The sequence below is a fragment of the Zingiber officinale genome, chromosome 11A, assembly GCF_018446385.1.
Source record: "Zingiber officinale cultivar Zhangliang chromosome 11A, Zo_v1.1, whole genome shotgun sequence".
Taxonomy (NCBI): Eukaryota; Viridiplantae; Streptophyta; class Magnoliopsida; order Zingiberales; family Zingiberaceae; genus Zingiber; species Zingiber officinale.
Window position 1 is genome coordinate 60875613 of NC_056006.1, and position 27059 is coordinate 60902671.

A 27059-nucleotide genomic window follows, 5' to 3' on the forward strand; every position below is an offset into this window, starting at 1 on the left:
TTATCGTTACGTCCTCCCCTCCTAAATCATAAGTAAATCTAACAATAAATAAATAAAAGGCTATACATTGCCTTTCATGCCATTCCCGAAACAACAAATTCATCCGATTCTATGCTTCTAATCCAACGCAGTATATTAGCATCAAACTTGGAGATAACTTTGTCAATATCGCACTCATTTTCTGCGTTACACTAGTTTCACATTTTGTCAACTTATAAGTTGACATTTCATAAATAAAATAACATAATAACCGATTACAACATTGAAACAAATTTCTAAGGAAATTATTTCATCAACGGTTTATTGAGAATTCTCCCATGTGGATCAAAGGGGCCATATCTGCTACTGCGTTTGCATGCCACCTCAACTGGGTGAAAAAACATTATTCTGGTCCATCTCTCACCATCTTTTGCTTGAGAGGATCTAAAAAAATATCAAGTAGAACCAGTTGTGTAAAGCTTTTGATCTTTGATGTAATCAATGACTTCGTCGGCAGTTAGGTACTTAATTGAGAGTCCCTTCCTAAGGCATTCCCTGAAAATAAAAAGAGAAATTATTAGATCTTGTTTGCTGGATTAGCCAAGCAGCCAGTTGTTCGTGTACGGATTACACGGGTTGACAGCCAAAGTACTCTCATTTTGAATCAAATCATCAATACCATCATGATGAGTTTGTCATTTTGCTACAATGATGAGTTTATCTTAACTAAAGTTCTCATTTTGGAATAAAAGTAGAAAAAGAAAATAAGAATGAAAGGACAAAGTATCAGGTAACTCGTTCCATTCTAAAATTTTCCCATTTATGTTTTCAGCTTCCAAATTTACCATAACAAATGAATTTGAAAATTGAAAAAAAATAAAAAAAATATTTGTCACCAGCTTATTTGACATTATTATAATGAATTATTTGTTTATATTTTCCAGAGAAGATGTTTAATTTTCTCTGAAAATAAGAAAAATAATATTATGAAAAATTTTGGGTATTTTTTTTTAATCACGAAATGGAAACAAGAAAGTTCATAACTAAGCATTTCAGTTTGGGTATTTGGAATATGAGCAAGATAAACTAGGTTACCTCAATCTTGTTGAGCTAATCTGGTTTGGTACAATTTCATCTACTGAGAAAATATTACTCTGGAAACAACAACAAATATGCATATTTAGTAGGGGGCACAGATTCACAAGGAACTTTTATTGAACATTTTACTTTAGGAAAGGATTTGAAGGTTTGATAAAAATACGTACCTTATTTTGCTGCAAAATTTCATTGGCAGATATTATGTTTTCAATATCCTTCCCTTCCCTGCGTATACAGACAATACCAAAGTCCTCGCATATAGTTCTGACCTGGAAGGATGGGTAACAATGTTAACATTTTATTGTTCATACAAGTTAACCACTCAATAACTGATAGCCAAAGTGAATGGAGTTCGAGTCTTTTTAAAGGCTCCAACCCAACTACTTTTGGAAAATAAAATTAAACAAACTGGTAGGAGATGTCCACTTATCTATTAGGACTTCACAATTAGGAAATAAATTGAATATGATTTGGAAATATAAAATCTTAGCAAAATAAAAAAAATATATCCAAATACATAAAATTCTAACTAAATTAAAAGAAATTCTACCAAATAAAAAATACCAAACTTCATGACACTTATAATAGTACAATTATCAAAATCAATTACAAATTCAAAATTCTAATTAAATTTAATACATAGTTTACATCATTCTCTATCATTAATGAGCATATTCAATTAGGTCGTCTTTTCTAATGTGTAAGAAACAATAATAGCATCATTTAACCTTAGTTCACTTACAATCAATGAACTATTAATTAAAATGAAAGAATTAAGCTTAAAAAAAACTTCTTATAACTCAAATGCGGTCATCTTTTCTAATGTGTAAGAAACAATAATAGCATCATTTAACCTTAGTTCACTTACAATCAATGAACTATTAATTAAAATGAAAGAATTAAGCTTAAAAAAAAAACTTCTTATAACTCAAATGCATATATATATATCCTTCATTTCTACTTTATTTGGTAATGTTTGTTCATTTGACCCATCAATTTATCACTTACAATCAATGGACTAATTAAAATGGAAGAATTATGCTAAAAAAATATCCAAATAACACAAGTCCATTTATATCATTAATATGTACTTTATTTAGCCATATCGTGAGAAAGAATGATTGTAATGTTTGTTTATTTGACCTACCAATTTATTTGAACATTAGTTAATTTTCAAATTAGATTATGCTACATTTCAAATTTCAAATAGAAATTCTATATAACATAGAAAAACAATGATAATTTTAAAATAATTTTATAAGCTATAAAACTAACTAACTTCTCTAAAGAATTAAGTTATATGATAAAAAAAGTAATATTTCTTTTTCAAATGGGTCAATTTGTGCTAGCTCATTTATATACTTGGATCGTATCATGTCATGTTACTTTCTAATTGTCTCTATTAATTCTATCACTCTTATAAACCTTATCCTGTGAGCCCACCTACAAATAGACCAGACCTCGGGCCGGTGACCAGGTTAAATGAGCTAGAACCGGAATTCAAGGCCCAAAATAACTGTGAACCTGCAATTTAAACCGCCCATTCAACCGTTTTTTTTATTTTACAGTTGAAAAAAAATATTTAAAAAGTGATAGGGATCTTCTGGTCCAGGATCGATCCTGGACGAGTCCTGGTCCCCTGCTCATCCATTGGTTGGGTGGGTTGGATCCCACCTGTTAAATAGATGAGGTCCCGTCTATCCGCACCAATAAATGAACAGGGCCTCTTCTAGTCAGAAAATGCTGGACTAGAGGATCTGGCCTAAAAAAAAGAGTGAAACAAAGCAAGTTATCAACTCTAAGAAGAAAGGGATGGAAGGAGAAGGGATTGAGAGTACCGAAATACTTTTTTTTCTCTTTTGAACATTGGATGAGGAAGAAATGACATCATGGAAGGGTGATGGTTATCATTCTTCATCATTAAAGCCCGGTGCATGCTTTGATGACCTTTTTTTCTCCTTGGGCAGTACTTCCCAACAAGATTAATCTGTTTGGATCTTCCATGATGACCTTTTCTTAATTTTGATGATTGGATCTCCGCGGCTAGAAGGAAAAAAAACATTGACCAAGACATTCTAACTTCTTTCCCGATAGAGATGTATCAAACCTCTCAAACGACGAGGCCTATGTCGAAGGAGCAAGCCTTTCACAACTATCTTAAGCAATGCCTAAAATAGTTGTTGTTTGGTTTCCAAACGCAATAGAAATTCCCTTTGTTAACTCTAATTCCGATTTTTCAGATTGAGAATGAAAATAAGATCTTTCCAATCTAGAACGGAAAGGATCAAGCAATGTATATAAAAATTGATATATGGATTGTTTCATCAGGTTTAATGGCATCGGTGATAAAAGAAGGCCTGCTATTAATTGATAAGCCTCGTGAAAAGAAAAGATAAATGAAGGCTATTTTACTCATTGGAACCATCTCTTCTGATCTCTCAAAAGTTTTTTTTTAATTTTTTAAACGGTTGAAATAATTTGATTTGCAAGATAACAGAAGTTGAGAAGTGAGTGATAATGTCAATTCCTAAGATAACAAGGGTAAAAAGATAAGCAAACTATATGTGTTTTGATTTCCCTATCCTAAGGGGATATATAGGCAATTTAAATAAATGCAAGCTCTTTTTTATTTTTTTATAAATTTTATAATATTTATTTTTAAAAAAAAAAACAAAAATAATTTTGAGCAGTCGTAAACCGTGAACTAAACCGTAACCAGTAATTCTGAACCGTGAATTATAACCATCTTAGACAGTTATGGTTAAGGGTTAGACATCTTTAGAACCATCAAACCGTCGGTTCTGAACTATCAAACTATTGGTTCCAAACCATGGTCGAGTCTACCTACAACCATAGGTCTAATGCTCCTTCCAAAATCAATTATTTAACAATTTCCATTTTCCTTATTAAATTAATTATATTCTTGACCTCTATGTCATTGAATTTTTAGTAGCAACATAGGAAACATGTTTTGGAGTTCAAAGAATTAGTAAAATGTTTGTTAGAATATTTATAAATTTGATAGTTCATTCTAATCATTTGTCTAAAGAAGTAATTTATATAAAATCAGAATATTTCAATGACATTGATAGAATTCATGTGTTTTACAACATCCATCCACATAACTAATCCCTAAGCAATTCCCCCGTTGTCCCCCAAGGCTTGGTTTGGTAGTAAGAGGTAGGGTGCATTTCCCAAACAACTAGGGTTCACCGCGCAAGGTGCATCTACAGCGATTGAACTACTGGTGAAGCTGAAGCACCACATTAGAAGCCACCGCGTTTCCTGAATTTACTTAGTAGACGGAATGTGAAGCCAAAAAGTCTACCCCATAATTAGTTGGGTTGTAAGATCTAGATACCCGGTATATAAAAAAGCAATTACCCCTTTGTGTATATTTTCAAATGCAATTTAAATCGGTAGAGATGAAGAGAAGTAGTTTTTTTTAATAAAGTGGGAGGAACAATTTGGCATAAAAACAAATGAATGCCCTTTTATATGAGATGTACCTGATCTTGCATCCAGACTCCAGGAATAGCAAAAGATTCAAGTAGATCAGATCCACATAGAAGCATTACTTTGAGTGATTCTATAACCAAAATTAAGATAATTAATCCTAAAAAGAAACTCAAAGACTGAGTTTAAAGCTCTAGAATACAGGTACGAAATTATGTTGTCTGTTGGAAAATGCAAATAAAATATATAATAGATTCACAGAATTTGAGAAGAACATGGTTAGATATAGTGTGCAAAAAAAGAAGAATTTTAATCCTCTTGAGCAAAAAACCAAGAAACATAGCATAGTTAAAAAAGAAAGTTAAAATGTACGACAAATTAAATTCTTAACCAAAAAAGGAAAATTAGACTATGTGGACTAACCCAAAAATATCATTGGATTTGGGAACTTTGTACCTTTTCCTACGGAAAGATTACGGCATAAGAAATTTTGTATCCTGGACAAGACAGTAAGAGTGCGCTGATAACTGTTTTGTTTTGCCTACAGTGTGAATAAAGATCATTAAGATATTGGTTGAAAAAAATTAAAGCCCAGTATGTGTTATGGCCGTTTGGAAAATAATACAGACAGGATGTGCCTAGTAATGGACCATAAATTTTTAGAAAAATGATAACAACAATAAATTGATTTGGGGCGAAAAACAACCTAAACATAACACAAGGTCATCGTTCATCTAATATCTTCAACAAAATAAAATATCACAGTACAATTTTAATTACCTCCCATGGATCTACCATGACAAAGGAAGAACTTTTGCATGCTAATTCACACAGCTGAACTCGATGCATAGCCGGCAAAAGATCCTGCAGGAGTAAAAGTGAATTGGCTTTCTATAACACAAATCAGAAATATGCATGAAAGCAATAGCAGCATTAGTCCATTTTAGTATTCACATCTTTTTTTTGGTCAAAGTACATTGACTTCTTTAATCAACAAATATGAGTAATTAGTTAAATTAGCTTTAAGTATCAAATGGATACTAACTTTGGATACAATGAAATGGCAAAAGACCAAAACAAAAAATGCTTGGAATGGAAAAATAAAGGATCAAATTGAAAATATTACAGAACACATATAGCATCTGCAGAAGAAATGAAACCATATATATAGAACATGGATATGCTTTTCATGCACAAGATTTGACTACTATTGGTAAAGTGCAAAAAAATTGTTGAGAAATGATCTCCAATGGCCCAAGCATTTGCATGACCATATCCAAATTAATATGGACAATTCATGGTAAAAAAGATAGGCCATAGGTTCATAGTTATTTTAGCATGGACCTTGTTTTAGCAAAATATACTGATTATAACAGTAAGACTGTGATAGCTTTTCATAAATCAGGTAGATACTCGTGTAATAATGTAATCACTTAAGGACCTTTTCTCCAGTTCAATTGCATGTACAAATCATGCTAGACATGCATAATTTATGCTAAATAACACTAGTCCATCTGATCTAGTTTACTTCTATGTTGCTACAATAGTTTACTTCTATGTTGACGCGCCACAAACCTTTTTCTTGTATGCATCATTTGCAGGCGACATATAACCTCCTATCACGACAAATCCTTGTGCTTGCAACACATCTCTTGCTAACTCTGGCAAAGTTTATAATTAGCTCAAAATAGTCATGTCTAATACATTTTGTGCCACCAATTCATCATTACTAATACTGGTTACATCAAAATATGAGAGATGCATAAAGCAAATTTGGATTTGGCATATACACATGGGTGTAATGCTGCAAATATTAGATAGAGACAAAAAGTGGTTTACATGCATTTCATCATGCAATTGAATAACTGACTCCACCCAATTTCGAGAAAAACATGGAACAGAACTTCTCAAGCTAAAAATCTAGATATAGTAGTTCTCAACTTTTCATTAAGGTAATTATCAAACATGAGTGCGTGTATACTTCACAGAAGACTCACCAAAAATGCGCAAGTGCATATAAGTTGGTGGATTGAAACTTCCTGCTGACAACAAAACAACAAACTTCTGACACCTACAAGTTTGGCATTAATTGCATGAAAAACTCATAGAATAAACTTATCATGTGGGCTAAAGTTCAATGAAGTTAATAGAGAAATATCATGTTTAGACAGAAAAATATGACACAAAGCTATGAAAATCTTTTCAATCTGATTATACGAAGAGAGGGTGTCAATGGACAAAGCCCACTGTGACTAACTCCAGCTATTTTCTTTAAAATGCTTAACATTGCCATCCTTTAACACAAAAAAGGATGACTTCTTTGATTAACAATATGTAGAAAATATTCCATAAAAAATACACCTTTGGCTGCAAGATCCATTGGCACTTGATTCTTGAAGATTTGTTAAAGAGATCTTATCCATCGGAAGTGGAACACCAACTAAACCAGAATCCATGCCAAGATACTGAAATCAAAATTAATAAATTGAAGTAAAAGGCTCAAGATGAACTTTTGGATTTTTAACACACTATTCTATTGGATCATAACCACAAAAAACATTACATAGTAACTCTAACTGGAAATTTGTGACATAAATAGCTCCTAAAGAAAATTTTCTTATTTGCTTTCGCGCCAAGGATTAGAAGAGGATTCTCCATCTAACTTCGCTTTTGAAATGATTCATCTTATAGTATCCTACTTCATGAGATCATATTTCTTTCAAGTTATGAATTGCAGCAGCATGTATGTACAAACTAGGGTTTTAGGTCGTGCCACTTCTGTCATCACGGACGAAACTTGTCCTTCTACCGGCCGTCATGAAACAGAATTGTATCGTAGGCTTCCCAACACAAGTACGTCAAATGCTGGGGATCTACCTTCGGTACCCGAAACGCGGAAAGTGGGAATGGAAGAGGAACGCATACCCGGCCAACGAAGTAGATGAAGCGATGTCAAGAGTTAGAGAATGATAACGTCAACTGAAGTTGGATTTCGTCCTGATCAGTCGCCGGTATCGAGGTCCAATCGACGATCGGCGACGACGGGAGAAGAAGAGAATGCCATCGGGCCGAGGACCATGGGTTGGGCAAACTAGGTAGCCAAATTGTACCTAAATTACATTTCCCCCCTCGGTTTTCATAAAAAAACACCCCTATTGAATATTATTTTCTGAAAACATCCTTAATTTAAGGATTTCAATAAGTCATCCTTATTTTTATGCTAACTTTCAATTAGAATTTAAAGTAAAGCCTTATGTTACATTAACGCACATTAATATATATAGTTTGTTTTTTTGCGCCCAATTAGTCCTTGTTTGTTTTTTGCCCTCGAGGCATAAGCCCCGTAGTGAGAAGTGAAGATGATTCTCATGACATTTTTAAACGCCTGTGGAGTTCAAACCGCAGATGGCTTTGGGATTTATACCAAAATACACCTATGCTTCTTGAAATTTCAAGAAGAGATAATGATTTGCAATTATAGATTAGAACGAAATATATAAAAATTAATTTGAAATAAATTATCATTTTTATAGTTAAATATAACTTTATAAAGATATAAATGAGAATTAAAATAGGAAGTGTCCATTTTATAACTTTGTGACTATTAAATTTCATCATGTGAGAAAAAAAATAGAAACTATACAAATTGATTTGTAATATAGTTATATAAAAATGTAAAAATATGAATCACAATATTTGAAGGCCTAGATTATAATATGCCTAATCAACGGTACTCTGAGTTGGGAATTACAATACAAAATATTAGAGTTCAATTTATAACTTTACTCTAGTTACCGGCAGCCCTACTTCATATTTTTTAAAAAAATAATAATAAATATAAACATTTTAAGGACCAAATTATATTATAAAAGTCAATATGATAATTTTAAAATATTAAGGTTTATTTTATAATTTCTCATAATTTAGGCCAATTCCCACCAACGACAATGTAAAACCCTAACCACCGAGATTCATCGACCGATCAAATCCATCGACGAGGAGACTGAAACAAGCTACGAAAGAAACAGAGTCGAAGTTTCTTTACCCTGCACTAAGCCTCTTATTAGTCTGACCCCATTGCTTTTCACCAGTATCCTCGAAAAATAGTGAGTTGCTTCACATTTTATAGTTTTTTGATCGATTAGTCGCATTTTGTTCGAGTTCCACAGTTCATTATTTGTTTGTTGTTGGTTATTGTTTGAATTTGTTGGCTTCTCGATATTCAAAGGGTCGTTGTGTGATTTGTGTAAAAATTTGTGCTATTTGGTGATGGTTTGTTATATTTTGGTGCCCACTAAATTAATGATGACATGTTTTGGATTAAGAATCTCCACAAACCACTTTGATTTGTTGTGTTTTTTTAATCATTGTTTAGTGTTTTCTTGCTAAAAGGAATTTGCATGAGGATAATCACTTTGGGAGGTTGGGCAAAGGGATACTTAGCAAGAATATAACACTGCAATGGGTATAGTTTTATTTGAGTCGAGAGATTGAGATGAGAAGATGAATTAGATGATTGGTTATGTTTTGATAATACTAAGAGTCAATGATGAACTAGAAAATGTAAGGTGATTTCATGGTAGTTAGATGAAATTTAGAACAAATCAAACTAATAGCAATGACAGAATCAACTATGATCTGAACCAGGCAAATAATTGAGAATATCTTCAATATAATTTAGTGAAAAAACATGAAGAAAAAAATAAAAACAGGAATATTTTAGGAGTTTAAAATTATGAAAGGTTATTTTTGTTAAATATCTAATAAATAAGATTATTTTTAAAAATAGCCCCTTAACATAAGCTATATTAATCAAATTCTCATAAAATATACTATTTCATATTTAAGCAAGAAAACTGAATTATTCTGTATTTTGAAACTTATGGGCTATTTTTCTTCTTTTGTAAGGTTTCAATTTAAGAATTCCTTAATTATAACTAAATGGTGAGTACAAGGAGTCATTTTAAATTTTACATGGACATTATGAAAGTCCACTTATTTCTTTTATCATACTATTGTAGTCCATTGTAATAGATCACACTTACTTATTCAACAAATGATTTTTTTTTTAAAAAAATCTCACTTATATTACTGATATTTAATATATTAAATGGATTCTTTATCCAAAATATGGAACACTAGGTCTTGGATATTTTTATTTTAGAGAGAGCAAGCAAATAGAACCAACTAATAAAGGGTTATAGAATTTGAGAAATTACATTGTGTGTTCCACTCCCTGAAGACAATTTTCTAATGTTATATAAAAATAAAGGTCAATAATATTTGAATTAGTATATTGTTCCTCATTTATGATGTGTTATGAAATTGTATATCATTTCTCAATTTATTTTGCAATTGGTATTATGTTATGATTTGATTATGAAATTGTATAATGTTTTCCGATGCAATTTCTCAACTACTTAGGTGACGTAGGTTTTTGTTCCATTTCTTAGAGAAATGGAATCTGGATCAAGATCTTCGAATTTTTCATTTTTGGGTAGTTGCAAGTATAACGAAGACCTTTATATTATTTCAATTTTTAATGGCTTCAGTCTAATGGAGTTGCTTCTTAATCTTAGAAGAAAATGTGAGGAGATTGCTCCACAAAATGTGATCTTGCAATATCTAGCTCCACATTAGAATATGTATGTGATATTGAATGAAGATAATGACGTCTTTATTATGACACATCTTTACACATCTATGAGATTGACAATAATTAATATAAGAGTAGTGAAAAAAGACGAAATGAGTTCCCACAATCTCGAGAGGTAAAAAATTTCTACCTTTATTTTTTTTCCCACGGGAATTGGGTTGATATTGATGATGATGAAATTTATGTTTTTTATTTTGCTTGATACTTCATTTGTAGATTGCAATTGTTGATGATATCTTGTTTAGTTATTTATTATTTTTTATCATATGTTTCATGGAGATATATTGTGGGTGTGCTTCTTGTGAATCTTAATCATGTGTAAGTTTTAATTTTGAAGGCATTGGATCATTTGAATTATTAAATAGAACATGACTATATTCCATTTACGTTGCATTAATAATTTATTAAAAGATAAAAAATGGGAGATCAACAAATATTGCACTCCTTAAAATAGTTATGTATATATACGTAAAGTACTAATAGGTTAAATAATTCCATGATAGAAAATGATGTCCTATTGTTTAGATTTTATACACATCCACATTTTGTATACATTTCGGTTTCATTGATAAGTTTTGATAATTATGTAAGAATTTTTTTTATGGTTATAATGATATTAACTAATTGTTATACTGATATTTTATACTGAAGAAGAGATAGACTAGTAATGATGGTCATCTTAAAATGGGTTTGGTAAGAAATTCCATAGATGTTTGGAGTCATTGCATCCGTGGAGAGGGCCCGATATTCAAGGATGCTGCAGAATTTTAAAAATGTGCTAAAAATTATGCAATTGCTATGAAATGATCATTTTTGTATAAAAAGAATAATAATAAGAAGGTTATTCTTGTCTGTAGAACAAACAACTGTTCTTGGAGAATATATGCTTCAAGACATAAAGCTAATAAACTTTTTGGTATTATGAAATGCAATCTAATTCATACTTGTGGAGATGACAATCTTCTTAGTAGAGGACATCCTAAAGCTGATGCTTCCTAGGTTTCTAATATTGTGATGGACGGATTGAGGGGAGATCCCTCATATCGGTCATGCACAATATTGAAAGATATTCACAAAGATTTTGATTACAACAGGGTTTGGAAAGGAAAGGTGTCAAGCCCCCAAAGGAGTCCTTACCAGACAAAAATCCGACAACATCTCCACTGTACCGGTGACAATATAAAATATATATACAGACAAAATATACATCAGCCACATACGGATGGAATATATACACAATCACGCAGTCATAATCACAGCCCTTGAAATCACAATCACTATATATATCCACGATTGTATTTAGAACACAATGAAACGAAGGAAAGCCCAAATAAATACCTCAACGAGTATAATCGTCACGATACCTCCACGTATCCCACCAAACATATGTACACACTACACATATATAATCAACCAAATGTACACAAAAATATAAGTACAATCAACATGTATCCTCCAAAAACAAAACACGTGTATATACCCCAAACATACAATCAACACAACTCCTCCAAAGTACATGACAAATACGTATGTACACACCACATGTAAATACACGACGACTACTATAACACATACCCACGTATACCGTATCGTCCACCCCAGCAGTAATAATATGCCGATCCAACCCGATCCATCCTCGAGACATACTACTATATCGTGTAATCAGAGTAGATATCAAGTAGTGGGCGTATATGATTAAATAGATCATCACGGTCAGACATAAGTCGTAGCGAGCGAAAACCGTGAACCGCATGATATAAGATAAAGCGACCTAATTCATCTAATAATAACCATACTAAGTTTCAAAGAAACTATAAAGAGAGGCCAAGGAAGAAAATACCAGTAGATCGTGGAAATTCCACGTCGAGACACTCGTCCGAATCCATCCATCACATAGTATATTTAGCTAATTACATAGAAAGTAATTAACTAAACTACTTTCCCCCACCTAATTAGAATAACCCTAATCAAACATGATTATGGATTGATCCCCCAACTAACCTTAACCATAATACAACCAAATTAGATTAGGTTATACATGATACATCTCCAAAACTCCTCTAAAACAACACATTTAATCCAATAATAAATCTATTCTCTTAATTACCAACCCACCACATAATGATATCAACCACAAAACCTATCATAAGCTCAAATCTCCATCATAAATCCACATCAACCAAACAACCAAATCATCAACCTACCTCATCTGATAATCCAATCAACAACCAATCCAATGATCCTAAAAATGATCACATAATAATCTATATCAACCAAAACAATACTTACCACTAGAGGCAAAACCTTAATCCTTAATCCACAATAATTCATCCAATCCACATCACACCACTCATAAATCTAAGCAATACAAAACCCCACACAACCCATAGAAAACCTAATTACGTAACACACTACTGATAAGAACCAAAATACCACTGTAGAACACTTACCTTGAGGTATGACCACAATCAAGAGCTCACAGCCAACAAGAACCCCTGCTGACCGCTACCAAAGAAGCATCCATACATCAATCCTTCTAACATCTATCTAGAACCAATTGTACAGCAATGAATTACTGAAACCCCAACAAACAAAACTCTACTTATCTCAAATAGACCCTCACCTCTTCACCGAGACTTCAATAGCTACAAGAAGTGGAGAAGCAAAGCTCGGCAGAGGAGAAATCCACCAACTAGCATATCTGATGCCACCCATTAATCCAGATAAAAAAAATGTCACAATGGAGATCCAATAGACAAGATTCTTGAAGTTGTATGAATCCAGATGAAACATACCTCAATTGCTCACCTCCAGGTGGTATTGCCCGATCCAATCCAGCTGGTGTGGAAATACGGGTCACTCTCCAGTGACCAGATCGCAGAGGAGGAACAAGGAGATCAACCGGCAAAGGAGGCGACGCGATCCCAAATCCCTCACCGTGCCCTAAAGCCGATCCCCCGTCGATCGAGTGCAAGAAACGACCGATCAAGAGATCGCTCCACCAGAGACAACTTGGTCAGCGTCAGCCCTTCAAGATTCCGGCGACGGTCGTCAGGCGGCGGGGTGAGGCCGAGACTATCGGGGAAACAAGTTGCCCTCCATCGCCGTCGGGTGCGTCGGATCGTCCGTGAGAGAGAAATCGAGAGGCAGAGGAAGAAGGATCAGCAACTCGCTTCCTCCTCGAAGCTCTGGTGTGCACTGCGCCGGCGACGCCGAGAGGGAGGAGAAAGATCGCCGTCGCTATTGAGGGTCGGGAAGAAGAAGGCTCACACGAACACGAAGGCGGAGAAGAAATCGGGAGAAGCACAAGTGGTTCGGCGATTAAACCTGGGCCTAAGTGTTTATACTTAGGTAATCCATTCCCACTTAAGGGTATTCCAAACAGGCCTCCAATTAGTCTAACCAATTCATCCCTTTAAAATAGGTTATACAGACTCCGTTTAAATCCTGAAAAATTTCTAAAAATTTCAAAAAAATTCAATAAGACTTTTCGTCCAATAACATTTATTATTTAATTTTACAGTATCTAATAAAAGGAATTTGCAATACATGACATTCATGGTGTAGAGGAGGGGTCGTATGATAGATTAAGATGGTATTGTAGTGTTATCAAAGAAACTAATCCTGAAAGTTTTGTTGAGTGTGAAATTGATCATTGTAGTAATAACTTTAAAAGATTATTCACCTGGTACAATTCATATGCAACTTGTTTTATCAATGGATGTAGACCCTTGATTTTCTTGGATGACACTCACATAAAGAATAAATACAAGGGATGCGTTTTGTTTGCTATGGCAAAGGATGCTAATGATAATCTTTTTATATTACCATATTCAGTTGTAGATGCTGAAAATTATAATAATTGGGGATGGTTTTTTTCCAACTTAAAAGTGTTCTGCTTTCACATCGCTTTATTGGGTTCCATGAGTTCACCTTTTTCTCTAACTGAGATCCTAGGATAATCAAGGATATTCAATTAGTATTCCCAGGTAGTTATCATGCTTACTGTTTAAGACATTTGGTAGATAATTTTGTGAAACAAGTTTGTCTAATGGTATATTTGTGTTAGGAAACATTACTTTTTGAATATTATCTTGTGTATATTAGTTTATATTCTTTTTTTTTTTTGTTATTTGAATGTAGGTCATGCGAATCTACCCACTTCATAACAAAAAATATTAGTCATCTATTTTCAAGAAAGCTGTATATATCCTATCAAGATAAGAGTTTCAAGAACATGTTAATAATATAGTACAGTCAATGCCACTTGCTAAAGACTTCATAGTATTTTCGTGTCATGAAAGTTGGGCAAATGTATGTTTTCTAGGAAATCAATGGGGTGTTATGAATAATAATATAGTCGAATCTTGGAATAATTAGGTTAAAACAGCTTGATTTCTTCCTATTGTGCCCATGGTGGACCATATACGCATTTAAATTATGGACATGATGCATAGACGACATGAAGCAACAATGGGAATGGTTAAAGATTGAGTCCATAAAAGGAGAATGCTCTTGTAAAAACATAGGTTGAATCTCACAACTTGAAAGTGCACAAGGCATGTGGTTAGAGTTTTAAGGTTGTGGATGGGGATAAATAATTTGCTATTGATTTGTCTGCTATGACTTGTTCATACAAAACATGACAAATTAATAGGTTTCCATGCAAACATACATGTGCAGCAATAGAGTCAAAGTCATTGTCATTATATGATTTCTATGACAAATACTTTAAGATAGAGTTGTATCGTGAAAACTACAGTGGAATCTTAAATCTAATCCCTATATGTCAGATGTATGAGTCCAATCCTCAGCGCCCATTTGTAATCAATGCTCCTAATGTTTGAAGCCAACCAGGCAGAAGAAGAATTTAAAGGATACCTTCACAAGTCAAAAAAAGCATGTGATAAAGTGTGATCGGTGCCATAGGCGAGGCCATAACCGACTCAATTGAAAAGAAGACATTAACTAACTCTATTTTTGTTTTGTGAAAATAGTGTGGAACTGTTTGATTTACAAGTAAATCATTATATACTAAAATTTCTTTTAATGAGCATGCACTCATATATTTGAACTCAAAAGATGATGATTGTTCTAAAAACAACTAATACGTTTTCCAATATACAGGAAAAGGGGGATGATAGAACAAAGAAGAAGCGAGGATGCATCGACGAGAAGGTGTACTCGATCCAGTGGCAGTATTCGTGGCATGTTGTTGCTTTGATGGTCCTTTTATGTTATCGTATTCTACTAAGTCAGTGACTTTTATGTACTATTTATGCAATGTGAGCTTATTACTAGTTGATGTTTGAGAATGATGTGATATCTATAATTCATACTTTTAGTAAGTGACTCGTATTTGTTGTTGTTGTGCTAATGTATTTTCTAGTTGAGTCATGAAATTGAATGTTTATATACTCTTTATTTCCATGTCATTTGTGGATATAGTAATATGTGTAATAGGATCTTGTCAAAATTTCATCAAAAATAATGCTAGTGAAATAATAATGTTAGCAATTTGTTTTCCTACTTAGTTATTAATTACATGTGAGGTTGCATCAACATCATAATGGAGGTGACACCAGAACTTTATACTTAAATTTCTTAAAATAATACTCAATCTAAAAAAATTCATACTCAATTATTCACAATGTATATTGAAAAATTACTATTTTGTACCAATAATCCGCTTGCTCTTGCGATAATAATGGTAGTGAACTAATAATGATAGCAACTTATTTTTCTACTTAGTTACTAATTACATGTGAGGTTGCCTCGAGATGATGAAGGAGACACCACCGAAACTTTATACTCAAATTTCTTAAAATAATATTCAATCTAAAATAATTCATACTTAAATTGTCACAATATATACTGAAATTTTACTATTTTATACCAATAATTCACTTGCTTTTGACATTTTCTTGGTAGTGAAATAGTAATGGTAGCAACTTATTTTCCTAGTTAGTTATTAATTACATGTGAGATTACATCAAAATTATGATGGAGGTGACATCAGAATTTTATACTCAAATTTCTTAAAATAATACTCAATCTAAAATAATTTATACTTAAAATTTCACATTATATATTGAAATAATACTATTTTATACCAATAATTCGCTTGCTCTTGACATAATAATGGTAGTAAAATAATAATGGTAGCAACTTGTTTTTCTACTTAGTTACTAATTACATGTGAGGTTGACTCGAAGTGATGAAGGAGATACCACCGAAACTTTATATTCAAATTTCTTAAAATAATACTCAATCTAAAATAATTATTACTTAAATTTTACCATGTATACTAAAATTATACTATTTTATACTAATAATTTGTTTGCACTTGGCATAATAATGATAGTGAAATAATAATGGTAACAGCTTATTTTCCTATTTAGTTACTAATTACATGTGAGGTTGACTTGAGATGATGAAGGAGACACCACCGGAACTTTAATGCTCCATCTAAAACAATTTATACTTAAATTTTAATAATGCATAATTAAAATTTACTATTTTATACAAATAGTCAGCTTGCCCTTGGCATTTTCTTGGTAGTGAAATAATAATGATAGCAACTTGTTTTCCTAGTTGCTAATTACATGTGAGTTTGCATCAAGAGCATGAAGGAAGTGCCATCGGAACTTTATACTCAAATTTTTTAAAATAATACTCATCTAAAATAGTTCATACTTAAATTTTCACAATGTATACTGAGATTTTACTATTTATACTAATAATCTGCTTGCTCTTAGCATAATAATGGTAGTGAAATAATAATGGTTGTTTTCCTACTTAGTTATTAATTGTATGTAAGCTTGCCTCGAGATAATGAAGGAGATGCCACCAGAACTTTACACTCAATTTTCTTAAAATAACACTCAATCTAAAACAATTCTTTATAATAAAATTATACTATTTTGTACCAATAATCCACTTGCTCTTGACATAATAATGGTAGTGAATAATAATGGTAGCAACTTGTTTTCCTACTTAGTTACTAATTACATGTGAGGTTGACTCGAGATGATGAAGGAGAGGCCACCAGAACTTTATACTCAAATTTTTTAAAATAACACTCAATCTAAAATAATTCATACTTAAATTTTCACATTGTATACTAAAATTATACTATTTTATACCAATAATCTGCTTCCTCTTGCCATTTTCTTGGTAGTGAAATAGTAATAGTAGCAATTTGTTTTCCTAACTTAGTTACTAATTGTTAGATTGAGACACACGTGAGAGGGGGGAGGAGTGAATTACGCAGTTTTAGAAAACTTGTCTTTTTTTCATTTTAAAAACAAGAGCTTGAAGCAAAAAAAAAGAAATAGACAAAAATGAAAAAGACACGAACACAAGGATTTTTTTACTTTGTTCGGAGTCTTCGATGACTCCTACTCTAAGATCCAAGTCCTGCGGACCTATCGATAGATAATTCACTAAATGCCTCTTCCAGAATCGTCGGAAGAAGTGATCGAATACAAGAGATAGGGATAGTATAATAGCCTACACTTCCCCTTTTAGAGTAGTAATAAAAATTTGTAACACTTAATGAAATGTTACCAACAATCGAGAGCGCTCATGTATTACTGTCGGTCTACCAGAGATGATCGAATGACTCGGAAAGGTAGCTTGGTGGCAGACAAGCTTCTATAAAGTAGCAACAGGAAGTCAGAGCAATTGAAACTTCAAATGGAAGCCTAGAGGATTGTAGAAGTGGTTATCTTTGAAGCTAGGTTGAGACACCTTATAAAGGGTGTTGAAGGCACCTTCCATGGCCTTTGAAGGCGCCTTCAATGTGAAAATCTGATCCCAGATAGCTCGCTCCTTATCTGTGATGAAGTCTAGAATTTATGCACTAAAAGACGCCTTCCATGGCATCGAAGGTACCTTCCAATGCTTGAAGGCGCCTCGGCCATTGTTCACCCGAGGCCTTTTGCGCTCCTTTTGCCTTGCAAAAAGTGTTAGTCCAATAATTTGCAAGACAATGTTAGCACAGTAATAATAAGAAGTAGTAATTAGATCCTATCTCTCTATGACCAGGATCTAATCAAGGTTTCAATTTAAGTTTCTGAACTGAACATAAATTGAACCGATGCCTACTGTCCCTTTGAATGGGGACATGTACTCACTTAAACACTCTCCTCCAGTGACATACTTCTACTTACCAGGTGTAAAGATACATTCCGGATTCACACATTCGGACATCAGGAGTCAAATATCCCGACATACTGAATCGCACTTTCAGTATTCTCCAATCGGGGAATCGAACATCTCGATTTACCGGAATCGTACATTCAGTCTTCTCCAATTGGGAATCTCTCATCTCGACCCTTTCCAGAATCCAACATCTGGACTTCAACCTATCGAGAATCAAACATCTTGACTTAACAAAATCACACATCCAGTCTACAACCAATCAGTAATTAAACATCCTGGTTAGGGTTAGTCAACCTTGTACACTCAGTAACAAGGTTAGATTGCAACATGTCTAATTTTAACTTATTTATCATTCATCAAAACTCAGGTTTGATTATCGGTGCTGACTTCACCAACAATAATTACATGTAATGTTGCCTCGAGATGATGAAGGAGACGCCACCAAAACTTTATACTCAAATTTCTAAAAATAATACTCAATATAAAACAATTCGTACTTAAATTTTCGCAATGTATACTGAAATCAAACTATTTTGTACCAATAATCCGCTTTCTCTTGGCATAATAATAGTAGTGAAATAATAATGCTAGCAACTTATTTTCCTACTTAGTTACTAATTACAAGTGAGATTGACTTGAGATGATGAAGGAGACGCCACCGGAACTTTGTACTCAAATTTTTTAAAATAATACTCAATCTAAAACAATTCATACTTAAATGTTCACAATGTATATTGTGTTGGTGCAACCGACCTCTAGGGTTTCAATGTTTAACAATGAACCTTAGTCTTTTCAGTTTGACCAAGGGTTGATTCAAACATGACTTGATGTTTGGAAGAAAAAAATCCTAGTTAGGACTAGATGACTAGCAAGGGTAAGTCCTAACCGAAGGATAGGCAGGTGAGAAGTCTACTAAGTGACTAGTCCTAACTGAAGGTTAGGCAAGAGGAAGCCCTAATGAGTGAAGCCAGACCCTAGTGAGTGAAGCTAGGTAGTGAAAGTCCTAGTGAGTAAAGTCGGGCCCTAGTGAGTGAAGCTAGGTGGTTGAAGTCTTGGTAAGTGAAGTTAGGCAATGGAAGTCCTGGTGAGTGAAGCTGAGCCCTAATGAGTGAAGCTAAGTGATGGAAGTCCTGGTGAGTGAAGCCAAACAATGGAAGTCCTAGTGAGTGAAGCTGGGCATCCCTAGGGGAAGGTAACCCTAGGTAATATGTGATCAATTGATTTTTAGTCGACCGCGTGCGGTCGACCAGACCAGCGAAATATTAATAATGTTAACACTATTTTGTCTTTACATTTTATATCTATTGTGCTAACTCAGTGTTGTAGGAAAGTCTTAGTAGATCAGCTTGGTCAAATACTAAGCAAAGCTAGAGAAAGTCTAGATAGGTTTGAAGGACCAGATGTTTGGCAGGTAAGTCACAAGAGAAGACTGACTTTGTGAGGACATGTCTCGGTTGAGGGACAATAAGCATCCATCCAGGTTAGGTCCATTTTGGATCCCTAATCTGAGACCATGACAAGTTCATGGTCCTGGGAGAATAGGAACTAATTACTACTTCCTATTTTTCACTGTGCTAACTTTGTTTTGCAGGTTAGATGTTTTAGTTTTGAACTAACACAACTTGCATGGCAAAAGGAGCAAAAAAACTTTTAGATGAACAGTACCTGAAGGCGCCTTCAATGGCTATGGAAGGCGCTTTCGCACTGTTCATGGAAGGCGCCTTCAATGGCTTGAAAGTGCCTTCCGAAGGATAGAATTCAGACCTCGTCGCGGATAGAAGCTGGGCTGTTCAGGATCAAATTTCTTGAGTTGGAGGCACCTTCAATGGCTATGGAAGACGCCTTCCAAGCTCTTTATAAGGATGCTCGCCCAAAGCTTCAAACATAACACTTATACAAGCTTCTACGCATCTAAACGACTTTCTGATTGCTCTGGGCTCTTGCTACGACTCTGCTGTGAAGCTGCTGTGCTCGACTACTGCTCCGAGGATTTCCGATGGTGGTCGGCATACAGACACATGAGCTCTCTCTCATCTAAGTGTTGGTAACAAAATTATTTCCTTGTACTTAATTATTGCAAAAGAACAAGTGCAGTGTGTTGCACTTGTTCTAACTTTCCTTGTACTCGATTTTCTCTTCCGGAGTTACTAGAAGAGGTATTTTAGTAGATTACCCATCGATAGGTCCATGAGACCTAGGTCTTGGAGTAGGAGTCACCGAAGGCTTCGAACCAAGTAAACCTCTCGTGTTCGTATGATTTTGTCACTAATTCTTCGCTGCGTTCATACTTTGATTTGAAAACTAAAAGGACCAATTTTTGAAAATCACGTGATTCACTCCCCCCCCCCCCCTCTCACGTGCAACCCGATCTAACATACTGAAATTACAATATTTTGTATCTAGAATCCGCTTACTCTTGGCATAATAATAGTAGTAAAATAGTAATGGTAGCAACTTATTTTTCTACTTGGTTGCTAAATTATATGTGAGGTTGCATCAAGATCATGAAGGAGTGCCACCGGAATTTTATACTCAAATTTTTTAAATAAATACTCAATCTAAAAAAATGCATACTTAAATTTTAACAATGTATACTTAAATACTAATATTTTGTATCAATAGTCTACTTGCTCTTGGCATTTTCTTGGTAGTGAAATAATAATTGATAGCAACTTATTTTTCTATATAGTTGCAAATTACATGTGAGTTTGTATTAAGATCATGAAGGAGGTGCCAACAGAACTTTATATTCAAATTTCTTAAATAATACTCAATTTAAAACAATTCATACTTAAATTTTCACAATCTATACTAAAAATTTTCTATTTTATACCAATAATTCTCTTGTTCTTTACATAATAATGGTAATGAAATACTAATGGTAACAACTTATTTTCTTACTTAGTTACTAATTACATGTAAGGTTGGATCGAGATGATAATGGAGATGCACCGAAACTTTATACTCAAATTTCTTAAAATAATACTCAATCTAAAACAATTCATACTTAAATTTTCATAATTTATACTAAAATTATACTATTTTGTATCAATAATTCACTTGCTCTTAGCATAATAATGATAATGAAATAATAATAATAATCGCAAATTATATTTCTACTTAGTTACTAATTACATGTGAGGTTGACTCGAGATGATGAAGGAGATGCCACCAGAACTTTATACTCAAATTTCTTAAAATAATACTTAATTTAAAATAATTCATACTTAAATTTTCACAATATATACTAAAATTATACTATTTTGTACCAATAATCCATTTACTTTTTACATTTTCTTGGTAGTGAAATAGTAATGGTAACAACTTGTTTTCCTACTTAGTTACTAATTACATGTAAGGTTTCCTCAAGATGAAGAAAGAGATGCCACCGAAACTTTATACTAAAATTTATTAAAATAATACTCAATCTAAAATAATATATACTTAAATTTTCACAATGTATATTGAAATTATACTATTTTGTACCAATAATCCGCTTGCTTTTGGTATAATAATGGTACAACAACAACAACAACAACAACAACCAAGCATTTTTCCCACTAGATGGGGTCGGCTGTATGAATCCTTTTACGCCATTGAGCTTTATCGCCTATTATATCATCATCTATATTTAAATAAATTTTATCTTGTTTTATTGTTGCTAACCAAGTCTTTTTTGGTCTTCCTCTTCCTCGTTTGATATGCATGTTTATCATAGTTTCACATCGTCTAACTGGAGCATTTATTGGTCATCTAAGTACATGTCCGTACCATCTTAAACGTGCCCCTCGAAGTTTGTCCTCAATAGGTGCAACTCCGACTTTCTCTCTAATGCTCTTATTCCTTATTTTATCCATCTTCGTATGTCCACACATCCACCTTAACATCCTTATCTCTGCAACTCTCATCTTATGCTCATGTGCTCGAGTCATAGCCCAACATTCAGCTCCATATAACATAGCAGGTCTAACTGCGGTTTTATAGAACTTACCTTTAAGTTTAAGAGGTACTTTACGGTCACATAAAACACCTGACGCTCCCCTCCATTTCACCCATCCTGCTTGTATTATATGTAAGACATCTCTCTCAATCCCTCCATCATTTTGTAAAAATGATCCTAAATATTTAAATCTCTCGGTTTCAGGCAACTCGTCCTCTCTTATCTTAACAATTGTTTCATTACTTCTAATATTGCTAAACTTAAATTCCATATATTTTGTCTTTAATCTACTAAGCTTAAAACCTTTCCCTTCTAGTATTTCCTTCTAAGATTCTAGCTTAGCATTTACTCCTTCACGTGTCTCATCTACCAAAATAATATCATCTACAAACAACATGCACCACGGTACTGTGTCTTGAATCTGCGCAGTGAGTTCATCCATAATTAGTGTAAAAAGATAGGGACTTAGGGATGATCTTTGATGTAACCCTATCTTTATTGGAAATACTTCAGTTACTCTGCCTGAAGTCTTTACTTTGGTCGTTACAACCTCATACATATCCTTAATTAGTTCAATATATGTTATGCTAACACCTCTCTTTTCTAAAATTCTCCATATAATTTTTCTTGGGACTCTATCATAAGATTTTTCTAAGTCAATGAATACCATGTGTAGATCTTGTTTTTGCTCCCAATATTTTTCAATTAATTATCTAAGGAGATGTATAGCTTCTATTGTCGACCTTCCAGGCATGAACCCAAATTGATTTTCTGTCATTGTGGTCTCCTTCCTTAATCTTTTTTCTATTACTTTTTCCCAAAGTTTCATAGTATGACTCATTAGTTTAATACTCCTATAGTTTGCACAATTTTGTATTTCTCCCTTGTTCTTATATAAGAGAACTAGAGTACTTATCCTCCATTAATCAGGTATTCTTTTCGTTTTCAATATCATGTTAAATAATTTTGTAAGCCATTCAATACCTTGTTTTCCTAAGCACTTCCATACCTCTATCGGAATATCATCTGGTCCAACGGCTTTTCCATTGTGCATCTCATTTAAAGTTTGTTTTACTTCTGAAGTTTGAATTCTACGATAAAAATTAAAATTTCTATGCTTATTTGACCTAATTAAATTACCTAAGTTAAGTTGGTCACCTAAACCTTCATTAAAAAGATGATGAAAATACCTCTTCCACTGCTCTTTTATTTCTCCATCATTTACTAATACCCTATTACATTCATCTTTAATACATTTTATTTGGCTAAGATCTCTTGTTTTCCTTTCTCTCACTTTAGCTATTCTATAAATGTCTCTTTCCCCTTCTTTTGTATCCAATTTTTGATATAACCATTCAAAAGTTTCATTTTTTTGCTTCACTCACTATTTTCTTAGCTTCTTTCTTGGCTATTGTATATTTTTTTAAGTTTTCCTCGTTCTTACAAATATATAATTCCTTATAAGCTATTCGTTTTTCCTTCACTTTCTCTTGTACTTTCTCATTCCACCACCAAGATTCTTTACTTAGTGGTGCATGCCCCTTTGACTCACCGAGTACACTCTTAGCTACTATTTTCAACTTTGATATCATCTTATCCCATGTTGTGTTAGAGTCATCGTATATTTTACCTAATGCTTGTACTTCTACCTTCTCCTTAAATATATTTTGTTTCCCATCCTTTAACTTCCACCACTTAATTCTAGGAATTGTATATATTTTCTTTCTATTGATACTATGTTTGAGGCGTATATCCAACACTACTACCCTATGTTGGGTAGTTAAGCTTTCTCTAGGGATGACTTTGCAATCTTTACAAATCTTTTTATCTTTTTTCCTAACCATAAGAAAGTCAATTTGTGATTTATTATTTACACTTTTGAATATGACTAAGTGTTCTTCTCTTTTCTTAAAAAACGTATTAGCTAATATAAGGTCATATGCTATCGCAAAATCTAATATAGTTTTCCCTTCCTCATTCCTCGTTCCAAACCCATAACTCCCATGTACTCTCTCATATTCCTCATTTTTCACTCTGACATGCCCATTTAGATCACCTCCTATTAAAATCATTTCATTTGGTGGAATATTTTGTAATATTTCATCTAAGTCCTCCCAAAATCTTAATTTGGTAGCTTCATCTAATCCTACTTGTGGTGCATATATGCTAATTATGTTCATAGTTTCTTTCACCACTATTATCTTAAGGGATATAATTCTATCCCCTTTTCTAACTACTCCTACAACTTCATTCTTTAACAAACTAACTACAATGATACCTACTCCATTTCTTGCTTTACGCTTTCCAGTGTACCATAACTTAAAATCCGAGTTCTCTATCATCCTTGCCTTTTCGCCTATCCATTTTGTCTCTTGTACACACAAAATACTAATTTTCTCCTAATCATCATATCTACTACCTCCATTGATTTACCAGTGAGAGTTCCTATATTCCATGTTCCAAATCTTAGATTATTAGTTTTCTTATCATATTTGTTCTTATCTAACCTATGGTGTGAGAACTTTTGCCTATTTAACACTACACTCAAGTTCTTATGGAGATGTAGCGGTCCTTGCTGAGACGTTACAGTCGAACCCTGTAACGCGAACTCTTGCATATTTATCACTACACCCGAGTTCTGGAGATGTAGCGGTCCTTGCCGAGACGTTACAGTCGGACCCTGCAACGCGTTCCTTCCAGGGAACAACCTAGCATTAGCACAATAGTTTAATGGATTCATTCATTGAATATTTGCCATAGTTTGAATAATGGTAGGAACTTGTTTTCCTACTTAGTTACTAATTATATGTTAGATTGACTCAAGATGATGAAGGAGCCACTACCGAAACTTTATACTCAAATTTCTTAAAATAATACTCAATTTAAAACAATTCATACATAATTTTCATAATGTATAATGAAATTATACTATTTTGTACTAATAAATAATTCATTTGCGCTTGGCATTTTCTTGGTAGTGAAATAGTAATGGTAGTAACTTGTTTTCCTACTTAGTTGCTAAATTACATGTGATTGCATCAAGATCAAAAAGGAGGTGCCACCGGAACTTTATACTAAAATTTCTTAAAATAATACTCAGTCTAAAATAATTCATACTTAAATTTTAAAAATGTATATTAAAATTTTTACTATTTTGTACTAATAATCCGCTTGCTCTTGACATTTCCTTAGTAGTGAAATAATAACTGTTGCAACTCGTTTTCCTACTTAGTTATTAATTACATGTGAGTTTGCATCATGTAACGCCCGCCCTCCCACTGCTTAAGGAGGGACGGGGTTACTTACTTACATACGTGCATACATATAAAATCATGGCAGCGAAAGTAGTTATTTTTTTTACACTAATCATCATGCTTATCATACTGAACATGTAGACTTACTAGTACTCATGCATACAACTTAATTAGTACCAACTACTTGAAGCATAATTCATGATATCATAAGCATACTAGCATGAAACATAAAGAACATAAGTGCATAACTATCCATACTAGTTAAAGTACTATCAAAATATAAAGATAACACATGGTTTATAAGCAACTTAGAACTTAAAAACATATAGCAGTTTTCTTCCACCGTGCCACTACCACACACACACTTGTCCTTCCTGCTGCTTCTCTTAGTTTAACCATTCCTTTCCTTTTTCTGCAGTACAAGGAAACATAAAAAATATAAGCCCATAGGCTTAGTAAGTCCATTTCCTACTCACAAAAACCATGATTCATGCATGAACATAAAGTGATAACATGTTCATTTGGTAAATCATAACATAACATGTGAGAGCATAACATAAAGTCATATCCTATCATGTGAGAGCATAAACATAAAGTCATATCATATCATGTGAGAGCATAAAGTCATATCATATCATGTGAGAGCATAAAGTCATATCATATCATGTGAGAGCATAAACATAAAGTCATATCATATCATGTGAGGACATAAACATAAAGTAGTAACATGATCATATAAACATCATGGACATATTTCCAAGAACATCTTTAAGAAACATAAAGAAAACATATAACATGAACTTGTAAATGCAAGATGATCTTTTGAAAACATGTATCATGAAATGAGTATATGTAAGATGTCCTTTTGAAAACATATATCGTATACATACTTAAACATAATCTCAACATGAGGGCCCGACTTGTACCACATACATACATAAATGCGCGCATCCTAAATAGATCCAAGGTAGCAAATCTTGAACCTACTAGGAACTAGGCCCGTTTCATAGACCATCGACCTAGGGGCACTTAGGAGCCCATCCCTTTTACTAGACCCGTTTCATAGACCATCGACCTAGGGGCGCTTGTGGAGCCCACCCTTGGTACAAGCCATACAAAGTAAAATAGCATGTCATATCATAACATATCATGTTCTTGTTATTTCATAACATATCATGTTTCTTGTCATATCATGAAGAGTGCTCTTGATCCCAACCTAAGGGAAGCATCTCTTAGGCTTTTCATCTTACGTAAGCCTTGCATAAACATAGCATGATGGCACCAAGTGCACATAACATATAATATATCATAAAAACATAACATGATAACATGAAGTGCACATTATATAGCATCTCATAAAAAAAACATAGCATGATAACATGGAGTGCACATATCAATTAACATGGTGACATAAAAATTCATCTCATATCATAAGAGTCAACATCATACATGATTAAGGTTTTTGAAACTTCCTACAAGCCCTAAATCATGCTTGGCCGAAACATATATA

The 27059-nt window shown here is 33.4% G+C and overlaps 1 protein-coding gene across 2 annotated transcripts; it reads right to left on the minus strand.

Moving 5' to 3' along the window:
• Window positions 1–135: 135 nt before the first annotated feature.
• LOC122031775 (nicotinamide/nicotinic acid mononucleotide adenylyltransferase-like) lies at window positions 136–8006 on the minus strand. Of its 2 annotated transcripts, XM_042590910.1 has the most exons (9): window positions 6895–7994; window positions 6531–6604; window positions 6109–6194; window positions 5314–5397; window positions 4990–5074; window positions 4587–4666; window positions 1245–1346; window positions 1075–1133; window positions 136–534 (listed from the first exon to the last, which is right to left on the minus strand). In XM_042590910.1, the coding sequence occupies exons 1-9, from the start codon at window positions 6987–6989 to the stop codon at window positions 435–437; spliced, it is 765 nt and encodes a 254-aa protein (XP_042446844.1). In that variant the 5' UTR covers window positions 6990–7994; the 3' UTR covers window positions 136–434. The 2 variants fall into 2 exon arrangements, with proteins under 2 accessions (XP_042446844.1, XP_042446845.1); XM_042590911.1 differs by lacking the exon at window positions 6109–6194 and having other exon boundaries at window positions 6895–8006.
• Between the last annotated feature and the right edge of the window lie 19053 nt (window positions 8007–27059).